Source organism: Bombus pyrosoma, linkage group LG2 (genome assembly GCF_014825855.1).
Source record: "Bombus pyrosoma isolate SC7728 linkage group LG2, ASM1482585v1, whole genome shotgun sequence".
Lineage (NCBI taxonomy): Eukaryota > Metazoa > Arthropoda > Insecta > Hymenoptera > Apidae > Bombus > Bombus pyrosoma.
This window is the reverse complement of record NC_057771.1, coordinates 4390983-4403957: the sequence shown is the minus strand read 5'-3', so window position 1 is coordinate 4403957 and position 12975 is coordinate 4390983. Positions and strand designations below refer to the sequence as shown.

At 36.0% G+C, this 12975-nt stretch overlaps 1 protein-coding gene across 1 annotated transcript in view; it reads right to left on the bottom strand.

Annotated features, from left to right (window-relative positions):
- Positions 1 to 3640: 3640 nt before the first annotated feature.
- Positions 3641 to 12975, bottom strand: part of LOC122577775 — a 58519-nt gene continuing 49184 nt past the window's right edge. Inside the window, exon 3 of the mRNA XM_043749337.1 lies at positions 3641 to 3702. Within this exon, the coding sequence (XP_043605272.1) occupies positions 3679 to 3702 (24 nt within the window). The 3' untranslated portion in view covers positions 3641 to 3678. The remainder of the gene's footprint in view (positions 3703 to 12975) is intronic.

Here is a 12975-nt window from a genome sequence, read left to right as displayed (position 1 = left end):
AGTAAAGCAAGTATAACGCGTAGAATACTACGTTTTTCTTTAATTATCCCTTTTGTGCACGTTTATGTAGTTTTCTATGTGCTCTGTTACGTCGAAGGATAAAGTGACCGGCATATTATTGAAATTTCAATTTTCCAAATTTTCTGCCATCTTTCTCGCGTATATCGAATTTGTTTTCAAGACTAAATTCCAAATTCGAAACATTAGAAACTATTAGTTGTCGCTCGATCGGTAAAGTGGAGCTTCATCGACCGCGGCTGTTACTTTCGTGGTGACCACTTGGTAACTTGCAGTGCTGTTTATCACGATCTAAACTTCACTTCGATCTATCCAAATCCTCGGTTAAAGATCGCGGTATCTGTTCAACAAACAGAAGAAGAAAATCGCGTTCACATAAACTGGAAATTTTCTGTCGCCTTGAAGGTTTCCGCATAAATTAAATCCTAGCGAATTGACATTTACCATGATCTTATAAAGTTTATAAGATGCACTATTATCTAATTTGTCGAAGCGTGTTGTCATCAGCGAGGCAGAATATTTAATAGAACTAGCAACAACCTATCGATTGACTTTGAAATTGAAACTTCATAAGTGGGTCAATATGAGTGTTACGACCGTTCGCGAAGAGACGCGATCGCGAGGAAACGCGTCAGCGAGAGGCGTAAATTCTCGCTACGATTCTGATAGTCGACGCCGCGAACCAGTCGTTCCCCTGTTTCGATTAGGATAACAGAGGTAATTCAAATGACTGTAACACTGTATTAACACGGTTAATATAAGCTTCTATTTTTAACAATATTTAAAATTATAATTGAATTGACTAAGCGACCTTAATTTTATTTCTCTGAACCTCTCGATGTGTTCGGTTTGAATCCTCGTATGATACTGATTGCCCTTCGATTTTTTCCTTTGTCTTCTCTTGGAGACGATCCCCACCATGCTCGGGTTTCGCAACCGTTCGCGCCTATGGTCACGTATGCCATCTTTTTTGTGTAGGTAGAATAACGGACCGAAGGCGAATCGATGTTTTTTAGAACTCGCTGCTCGACGAAAACTATGCGCTTATCGCTATATTGTGTATATTTTGCCAGCCATGTAAGACGATCTGTCTGCGACACTGTAGTACCAAGGGAAACGGTTAGGAACATGGCCTATAGTGAGCCTCGGGGCGTAACAATGAGTTTACGATCTTATTCTATTTAAATGACGTTTATGAAAAATACAATATACGCTATATACGAGTACAATAATTTTTTTTTAGCAACGATATTCAGTTGCAAATATGGAAAAGTAAATGAAAAAAGATATCTCGTCGCAAAATATCGCACAAATGAGATTTTGTCACGAGGTAATTCGCCCGAAACCGTGCGCGAAGAACATTGCGTCGTGAAATATGTATCTCATCTATAATTACAACGAGGTTAATTGCTTTTCCTTACTTTTCCTATTTGTATATTTATATCTCAATATATACCAACAGCCACTCGCTTACGTTTAGGATTTTTTATTTTTTTGAATGTATCGTACTTTTATTAATTTTTTATAGAATGTAGCGACCCCAAGTATCGAATGATAATATATATAGAGACTATACAGAGCAGAATACATAGAAATCTGTTAAGGTACAGTTCAATCTGTATCAAATATTTATTCAATTTGTCAAAAAAGTACGGCTACAAAGTCAGGTCGTCGTTCCACCAATATTATTCAGCAACTATCTACTTTAATATTCATTTCGTGCCAGGCCAAAAATTCCGTCAATCCAATTACCCCTGATTTTCAGCGTCAGCTCTCTCGGAGCAACATGAAAAATTCAAATCAAGTTTCACTATCGCGATTCGTTCGTACGAACCACTGGCACTATCAGGCCCATTACGTACACCGATCGTTGAAACTCGTTTCGTTGCTGCTCGCGGTTTCGTTTATCTCTGCTGTGCATTTTCCTTCAATCTATTCCCTTCCGATCCCTAGAAGCCCATTTCCTCAGACAATCGAGGATCGCGACGATACATGCGCTTTATAACATCTAAAAACCAAAACAATTATCCAGGTTGCACATGCACCTTGCAAAGAAATTGATATTTAGTTTGCGTATTCAACGAACTGTGCTGAAAATAAAATCGTTCGAATTACGGAAATGGTTGGAAACACAATAGAATTGGTCAAATAATAAAGAGAAACGTACGAAAGTTGAAATTAAGATCTTGTTTAGATTAGAATGGAGGGCTCGGTGGAAAAATTGTACGAGTACGTTTCCTCAAAATATTGTATTTTTCCTCGGGAATAAGATAAGTAGAGGAAATAACGTTGTCGAGATATTCACGTGTTTCCAGATAAATTGGATACCGTACGTCTACAATTCTGTTAAAAATTTCCATGCCTCCGTGAGGATCTATATTATGCTTCGATATTTGGAAATATTCACGAGACGATACCTTCTCGCATTAAAAATCTTTTCAGTCATTCTCTTTCTTCCGCCGTTTAATTTTCTCCCTGAGCTCTTCAAATATTTTTTCAAACGACAGTTTCTAATATATTCTATTGTTGGAGCTTTACTTGCGAATAAAATAAACTTCATTTACTCCGTTCATTTATCCTCTTCCTTTTGAGAATAAACGATAAAAAGGTCACAGGTCATGCCAAATCCGTTGATCTCTTTTTCAGCTCTTTTTTTCTTGTAATAACGATGTATCGAGGGAGACCTAAGTACATAAGAGGGACTTCGTTTGCGCAGCGTTAACGTTAGCAGCGTAACAATCGTAGAGGCCGAGGAAAAATGAGGGCCTCAGCAGCGGAAATCGCATCTTCTTTTCTGTCGGTTGGTAAGCGATGTCTTAACCAACTTCGCCATTTTCCATCCGTTAATTCCCTGTTGTTATTACGTCGCTTGAGCTTCAAGACATTATAATCAGATTTGTATTTCGAACGTTTAGACCAATTTCCATATAAAGTCAAATATTCTCTCTTATATAATTTTTTATAACTTTGATTCGTTACTAGACTACGTCAATTTAGGTCAATTTATATTCTTATAATCAGAACGCAAAAGACGCAATTATAGGGATTCGTTTCGTCCTCTATAACAAACATTTTACTTTGGATATTTTGTACTATCTTTGCGCGTTCAAATTTTTATAAACATTATTTATTATTATTTATTATATGCATAATATTCTAAATCGTGATAAACATTACGTTATCTTATAATATATATACATACATAGCTAGCACGAACTCCTAACGAAATACGATTTATCTCAAATAGCAATCTTAAAAGAGATCGTTATCACCGTAAACCGAATACGCGTTTGAAGATGATACAGTGGCTATAATCGAGTTGCAAGCTTCGATTTCACGTAGGATATTCAAGCACGTGGGCTACGAGCTTATAAATATCAATCAGACACCGAATGACCGTACAGCCACGTACAATAAATTTCAGATTTACCAGAGGAGTGAATAAACTCGATAAAACGATCGTGAACGAGAAGTGACTGATACGTTTCTTAATTAGCACGCAACAAGCATGACGCGCACACTTGCACACGCTTTCAAAAATAACATAAAACGTTGCTTTCTGTTTGCACAGTGGCCAATTTGCCCGGCATATGCAACTGTTTCGTACGTAAATCGCGACGACCTCTTCTCTGCAAATTGTGTATGATCCGTGTATTCTTCTCAATGATCCATGTCTGCCTTTGTCTGTCATTTAATATTGATGAATGCAATTAATACGCGATTAATTGTAGGCGGGAGAAAATTACGTGTGAGAGCATGTCGGTGTTGGTGATATTATTAAATGCATTTTGTGCACATGTTTCTTATAATAAATTTATCCAAGGTCTTTGTTACATGTTTGATGATCTTTGGATTTTGTCTGTTGCATCGCGTAAAATTAACATCACGAAAGGTTTTTGATTCGAAAGATAAGCAATTTTTTTTGGAAAAAAGATTGTAATAGAAATGTGTTTAATAAAAATGCTCCTCGCAAACTATGGTCTTCCCAAATTCGAAATTCGGGCAATTTCAAGGGAAAATGTATGTACAGAAGCATGAGACTAAGTATATGTAGACATAGAGATTGTAGGGTGTGTGATGTGTTGTTCTAGCAAGAACAGCCTTTCGTAACGATGAAACTTTCCGTGAGTGGAAATGTTGCTTAAAGAATACAGACAGAACTTGGTCATTTCCTCACTAAGCTGATTATCCTAAACGCGTGAACCAATAACAATGTTTAGAATCTCCAATAAATTTCGCAACAATATTCAAAATTAACTACGAAACTTATCTAAAACTACTTTGTCCAGACTTAATAAATGAATACTTAAACCAGAAGCATAAATAGATATCTCGCCATACTTTCTCCTATGTTAATATAACAAGCCAATTTCCATTATACTGCGGAATAGTCAATTTCTAAAATGTACAAGATAACGAAGCTTTATCATAGATAAAGGTCAGGTTACAAGGATCGGGGATGATTGTTCGTATCGGTTCGCAGAAAGACGCACGTTTCTCGCGAATCACGTAGGCTTCGTTAACGAAGTACTAAATGTAATCGAGGACGAAGATAGGAGATCGATGGCGAATAGGGAACCGGTGGTTGGAAGCCGCCAGAGCAAAGGAGCCAATTAAAAAGCAATTTCAACGTTGCCGTAAAAATATCGGATTAATCTAATTTCGGCTTCGTTATCTTGGATTTAATCTTTGTCGAGGCGGGTCCGGCGTTCAAAACTAATTTACATGTATATGGGAAGCGAACAGCTCTCGAGCGACCATTTATATTTGCAACTGCTCCGTCCACTTCAACGTCTGCCGTCTAATCGAGACACGCTGTATGCCGGGAAATTTTCACCAACTATCTGTAACTACCATAGCTGATTGCTCTTTAGAGCGCGACCGTTTCGTCGTTTTACGGAAACTCCAGTTAACGTTCGCTGCGTTTCCCTCTACGTTTAACAGAATGACGCTCGGTTTACATCGAAACGAGAAGATGAGAACGGACACACTTATCATGCCGCTATAGCTCAGTTTTCTCACTGCATGTGAAACCAAAGCCAATAGATCACGTAGCACTTGTTTTACGTAAAACGATAGTATTTGATGCTTTCAAGCCTCTGTGCGGTAGAGGAATAGCATATTTGTTTCCGTATAGCCAAACCTTCTTACTTTATTAAATAATAGAGGGATCATTACCAAACGATTATCATTCTTTTCAAGAAATACTCGATAGATACTCAGCTGCGCTTGAAGGAATGTTTCGAGTCAAGTAAAACAACAGGTGAACGTTAATAAAGTGGCCTCGATTCGTTCGAAGTGGAGTGACTTGACGATAAATGAGATGACGATGAGTGTAGAAACTTGAAAAGATATCTCGTATCAGGTGAATTATAGTAATAAAATGTTTTCAAATTACTTGAACTGAGATAAAACTTGTTTTAACGAAACTTGTTAAAACGAGAGGATATAAAATGTAACCGAGAAAAGTCCAGATTGATACTACACAAAGGGATCGATCAAACGTATATTTATCGGGTTTAGGACAAAATCTAGGATTTTCCAGCCGTTTTATATATTTCCTCGGTTTTTCTCTTTCGTCTTGCTACGTCATGTCGCGGGATAAACGGCTGTAGGAACGATCGCAATCGCGTCGCGAGAACGACATCGAAAATAAGAATTGACAAGGCCTTGTCCGAACGAGTGTTATCGACACCGCAGCTTTAGAGCGTTTCTGTCGTTAAAAATGTTTCTGGCGTTAAAGATGTTTCTGTCGACAAAGAGAATTGACGTTCCTTGTTAATTGAATCGAAGCGACCTTGGATCTCTGAAACGAAAGTTTTCACAATTAGCAGCATCACGGTCAGGGACGGTATGATCCATCACGAGGAACCACGAATCGAATCTTTGTATGGAGGATTAAAAGTCAAAAGTCCAAGGATACGTAATCGAAGAAACGTTCTTTTGCGTCAAACCACGAGAATGTAAAATTAATGGGTTGAAGCAAGGACTTGGAATAGATCGAGTTCGATGGGCTTTTAAATATCCTACGACGTTGAAATAAATATAATACGACAAAGATAATCTCGTTTCTTCCTTTTCTAGCTTTCCTCAATTCCTTCTGTATGCAGGATTGCTCATCCTCCATCCTTTTGTATACATTGTATTCGATTCTTAATTACAATAGTATTGTTAGATTATGAACGATACGATTTGCGTTAAAGGTTTAGGTTACTTGATTTTCAAGTTTAATTTTTAATAAAGAGCGTGAAAGTTAATCATTGTTGTAGCAATCTGTGATAATTCAAGAATACTAATCGAGATCCTCGATTTGAAATTTAAATACATTGTATTTATGCTCTTCATTTTACTAAAATATTCCACGATTACAACTATTTAATGAGTACTATTTTTTGCCAACTTAATTTTTCTTTGAATTGCAGCACAGAGAATTCTACATTCTGTAAACCCAATCTTCTATTATTTACAATTTTCAATCTATAACCCTGTGTTTTCTCAAGGAAAAAGAATGAGAACGAAGGAAATCGTATACCTTTGTAGCTGTTAATTCCCATTGATGAATAAACTCTAGGAAAGCTGATAACTCGGTCGAAGAACGAGGACTAATAAACAGCTCGCGATAACTGCAAATCGCGTTACTACGAGTAATCGAACTACTTGCAGAGTTTTCCTTGGAGACGTACTTTTCTTACGTTTTATTTGGCGACGTAAACGTTTCGTTGTGTCAATTGCACAAGGACCGCGAGAAGAAATGTTCGCGCCGAGGCGAAAAGGAGAAGAGAAATAAATCATACTACAGACTTCGTTATCGTGATCGTACGATGTAACCAGAGTTCCTCTCTTTCCCTTCTCCCTCATTATCGTGATATGATTTACGATCTCTAGTCGAGATTTTATTGATCGAAGCCGATTCCAGGCTAACGTGAATTTTTTCTAATCTGTATCCTTTCAATGGAATGCATCGCATTCCCCTGTAAACGAATAAGGGAATCCTATACACGAATGAAAAGCTGTTGATTGTGACAGAGAAATCAGTTACCAATTGGCTGTTTGATTGAAACTGGAACGGCGATCTATGCCGATAGTCTCAACCGTATTGATAAGAGAGATTTTGCCACTTGGAAAATAGAAAAGAAATTCGAAACTCTGCAGAAAACAGGTCAAATGGTATTTAAGTATATCAGAGTAGATAGACTTCTTTTCTATTTTAAAAAGGATGCTAATCCTCGTACGATCTTACAATTTCTACGATTCAATTGCTCTCTTATTTCATGGAAAAAGAGGAAATTTCAATGTTTCTTTAAGAAGAACTTTCAATATTTTAAGGAAAGCTTTATTATGGAATTGAAGCGAGAAATTACGTTCACGTGTTAAGAACGATTCTCTCATATATCCTGGGGAAGAAATTTTTTAATAATAGAAAAACACAAGTCGAAAATGAAATTATAGCAAGATCAGAGGATTCTATGGATAATTTTTATTTTATTGCGTTAGTTTGCATCGTCGTATTTCTCTGATAAAAATGCTTCTATCGAATCTAACGAGAATACGAAGGTTTGTGCTTGCCTCTTACGTGCAAACTGCTGTCCATCTGTACGAGGACCTAATTTCAAGTTGTTTAGGACTTTTCTAATTTTCAAATGAAGTACAAAGAGTGCCGAGAAAAAAATTTCAACTGCAAACAAGGTTCATTATCGCTTTAAACTCATTTGTAAAAGGACAAAGGAAGCAGAGGAAGAGAATTTAATTCCTTTGGACGCTAACTAGAGAAATTCTTATTATTATGTGCTAACTGTGTAACTGACTATAAATATTCGTTCTATATATATAACTGTTCCGCTGGTAGGTATACTATTTATGTATCTCGGTGGCCTTTATGTAGAATACGATTGACGGAATTTGATTTCAAAGTAACGTCGATGTGTCACACGGAAGGTATCAATTTAACAAGAATCCCATTCAAATCTTTATGCGAAGAAAAACCAATCGCTACTTAATACAACATTTCATTGAATAAACTTTTATCGAATAACGACTTGGTCTCTTTCGATTGGTTATCTTTTTGGAGTTATACTTATCATACTGTGTTACAGTTGAATTACGTTTATTATTTGTATTACTTGATTTAAATCATAACAATTATTTTTGATATTAAAATCATATTTTCTATAATAAAATGCAAATAAATATTTCATGAAATTTTTTTTTTTTTGATATATCTGCATTTTAAGCGACTTAATTTTCACAGTTTTTCAATATCAGAATTGTTAAAATAATCCTCTCTATATCGATATTGAAATATAAATAAATATTTCATATAATTACCATTCCGTGTATTTGTATTTTTAATTAGCTTAGTCAAATATGTACATATGTTAAACGTATTAAAATCTCTTAGATGTATTGGAACGTGAATAAAATATGTCATGTACCCACAAGCAACCGAATACAATAGAACCAAGCGTATCGTATGTAATCTTTGCTAGATTGGAAGTAACAGTAGCTATGCTTTAAACACGATCAACTGCCGTCGATTATCGATACGTTTGTGTTTCTCGTCAGATATCGCGTCAAAATCACGATATGTTTAAATGCAATGACCGCAGCAAGATCGATGCAACAAGTGCGTCTACAGCTCAGACAACGACCACCTGCTTTTTAGTGTGGAATGCCATGGAGCATTTTACAAGAAATTTCCGCCGGGGAGCTGCAATGTTTGTGAAAACATTGTATCCTGAACGTCATGTCAGATTACCGAAATTACATACACGGCATATTTAGGAAAATAAATTTTTGAAAATTCGCTGATCTTTTAGAATCTCGAACAAACAGAAAATGAAGGTTTCTTTTTGGAAGTAAAAGTTCTGTATTTTACAGCAGGGGACAAAATTATCCGTACACCCTACGAAATTGAAACAAATAAAAGTTTAAAGTTGTAAAAAACCCTTTTTTTAAAATTGAAACAAACAGTTTTTCTAAAAAGTTAGATGGACTGGCTCATTAGACGACGCGTAGACAAAATTTTGGAAAAATTGCAACTGATCGAAATCGTCAACAAAATAGAGAAGAAAGATCGTTTCAACAATTCTTTTTATTCGAGTCTATGACAAAAATTTCAAGAGCACATTTTGTAAATTTATGTCAGCTATATACACACTGAAAATTTATCGAAATTATTTAACCTTGCTGCGAGCTACAAATGGTTAAAAATGATGAAAATCGCAGCATATTTAAGAATCTGAGTCTATAATTATAAGAAATCTAACGATTCTTGGATCTTTCGTTGTTTGCCCCTTGTCTCTGCACCAGCCAATCAAATTTTCAGTTCAGCACACGACTAACATAAATCTGGAAAATGTAATACTTTTAAAATTTTCATTACAGACTCGAATAAAAAATTTTAGAATTTTTTCTACGCATCATCCAGTAAACTAATTCATTTAATTTTGCCAAAGAATTGAACTCGTTCGATCTAATTTTAGAAAAGCAATTCTGTTTTAAAGGGTGTACGAATACTTTTTGTCCCTCACTGTACGTACAGCCTATTTTATTTGTTACTATAACCATCAGGTTTCGTAATTCCATTAGTTTTGTACTTTTCCTATGAGAATTTAAAATCCGAAGTGGTATGATGTTATCCCTGATCCATTTTTCTCTAACCCAGTTATTGGTCATATTGAAACCTGAATGACCTTTAGCAACTCTCTCTACACTGTTTTTCCCAATATCGTACTGCATTTCACCTGGCTCACTATGTACGATGTCTACATCAACATTCTCACGATTTTTCTTAGAATTAAATTTTTCATTTCGGAAAATTGCATCGTTCGTATAAGACACCTCGCACGAGATTTCTCGCAAAAGCTCAACAATATCTTTGACTTTTTTCGAATGCTCGTTTAGAGGAATTGCGTCTCTAGTTCTCCTTCGTATTGTTTAAAAATATTGGATAATGCTCGGAAAGAAAAATTAAAAAGGAATCCACTGTTTAATGAAATTTTAGCTCGCGAAATAAGCTGGGGCAGATTGATTTTCAAAAGTTCGATGCTATTGTAAATTTTTCCAGATGTCTACGTGGCAAAATTTTGTTAGTTCCCAGAACTGAACAGGATAAAATCGATCAATCTATAGAAATGAAAAACATCCATCGTCAAATGAATTTCAGTTCTCGGAACGCGGCAGCTTGTTTTTCTTCAATGTAACTTAAATCTTTGTGTTCTTAACGTCATTGCATTGTACAGTTTCAAAAGAACTCTGAAATATCATTTTTTTTTTAATCGTCGATGAAATGAGAATAGAAGAGAAGAGGGAACGAGATAGCGGAAAATAAAGCGCTACATCGTTGGCTAATAATACGTTTTCTTCGAATGCAATTTCCGTAAATATCGGCGGATGTATAAACGCATTTCATACGGAGGAATAAGTGATACAGTGGCAGAAACAGAGCGCCATTCCGGAATAGCGTGTTTACTCTAACCTGGGAAGACAAATTATAACGCCGGACTGGTATAGTTATATTCCGTTATCCGATCTTGAAACTTGTTATCGGGAAACGTAATTGGATATTTTTATATCTTTCCCCTTGTTTTTCTCCCTGACGACGATTTTTGCGCGTTCTCCTTCTTCGATATCGGCCGGCAAAGCGTCGCGTACTTCGCTTTTAAATAACAAATAACGACATGATATCCGATATGTGTAAAGTCCATTTACGAGCAGGAACGAGAGATAAAAATTGAAGAAAAGATAAAAGCAGCAGCGGAACATGGAGCACGTACAAACTTCGAAGCACGCCTCGTTGTTTTTAAATATGTACGTCGATTTTTCGTTTCAATTCTATTCCCGTTAGATGCATTCGACTTCAAAGCTTTCAATTTATCGAAACCTCCCGGGTGTATTCAAAGGAGAAAATAAATTCCGCGATTCGATTATCCGACGACGACGCGTCTGTAAAATAATATTTTATTGAAACACAGACATGTGCGTTTTTTGATGGAAATTCCTTCCACTCGGTTCGAGACCTGAATTCTTCCAGGAATAGATATATCTATTTAGTTGATGTTTAATATATCGCGGTAGGTAGAAAAGTTTAAAGTATAAGTGGCGTAGAAGAGCATCATAATTTTAGAAAATTACGCTTAACCAACAGGATAAAAAATATTTAGTAAAAAAGATACTATTATTCACATGCGCAAGTAGCAACTCTCCACTTTCTTCTGCTCGCCCCTATATTTTTCAGTATATCTAATGGTGTTATTAATAAGTTATTAATTTATATGCGTGCTTGATTTATTAAAGTTTTATTAAGATTTATTAAAGTTAAAGATTAGTTCAATTCAGTTTGGTTTTACGATCAGGTGAATGTATTGTATAACAGATTGATGTCGTTGCAAGTGATACGCCGAGACCAGAAATTAATTTCAGAATTCGAGGACTGACGACAATTATGTATAAATTTAGTGTTGCAGAAATTCATAACACCTTAATTTAGTGGTTGAGTTAATCTTTCTTGCGAGAATGTCGGGATAATACTATGTTTCAAGGTAATAAAGACTCTATTACAAAGAAGGATTTTGTTATATTTTTTCCGCCGCCACTGAGTCACATACTGCAACACGTAATTTCATTATATTAATTAATAGGATTATACACCCGGCATTGAATTTTCTTGAATTTCAGTATACTAAAATTCCTACTATTGTATTCTTGTATTGATTATTAAAAATGAAATCTGTCCGAAAAGGTCTCGTTTTCATCGTAAATATTTATACATTTTAATTAAATGTCTTTTTTAAGTGGGACATTCATGTGATTTCCCAGTGCTATCGTTTCCTCGTTAATTTCTCCCCAATTATGCATAAATCCCAGCAAATTCTCGCATAAAGCACGACATCATTGACCCATAAGTGTTTCGTAATATATTTATATATTCTTCTAAAATGCATTTTATGAGATACGAAGTTAGGTCCGACGAAATATTTACCTGCCACGCTTTTAACGAAATTAAATCCGGAAAGAAACGTTGGAGAAATTTCTAAGGCTTCTTGGCGCATTATTTTTCGTCTGTGACGCTGATTTGATTTTTTCCTAATACGAGCACGACATCGTTAACTATTCGAAAAGTGTCGATATTTAATCCCTGAACGATGGACGATGCAAATTCTTATCTCGATTTTCTTCCTTTTCTCTTCGTTCTTCCCTCTCCTTTTGTTAGATTAATAATGACAAACAGCATTGTTACTGTTTTTTATACGCTAAGAGCTTTCTCGTGTAGCTTTGGAAAAAGTTACGTTTAACGAGATCAACGAATATGCGAGGACAACGAAAGAAATTATAATAAAACGGGAGCTCGGCAGAGATGCCATCTCCAAACGCAACAATTTGTTTTCATTATAACCGATGAATAATTTTTTACCGTTTGCTACTCTTTCAAATAACTGCCGCAAACTTTCTACAGATACGTATCGCGTGTAACACCGTGAAATTTCATCGATGCTGTAACGAGAGGCTGACACTGTATATCGTATCTTGAAAATGTATATTTCAATTCGAATTATGTACAAAGAATGTCGCGTAACACGTTAAGAGTTCGAATAAATTCTTAGTGAAAGAATTTGAACAACAGCTTTGTATATGAAAAGTCACTCAACAACTTTTTCGATCAATGAATTCCCAATAAAAAAAATCTATTCTCTAATTTAAAGCTGCTCCATTGCTCCTAAAAAAAAGTATTCGGAACAAAAGTACTGACCTCCGAGCTGGTGGAAGTGGTGCTGTCGGCGCTGTCGGTATTGGCCACGGAGGATAGCGGTGATCTGTGACTCCTTTGAGCCCATTTGTCTCTTATGGTAGCCACACCGGTGACAACCCCAAACCTGCTCGCCGCGTTTCCGATCGACGAGTTGCCAGATTTCCCGCCAGCCTCGCTGCCCCTGCCACTTCCGCCTCCGCTGCTTCCAC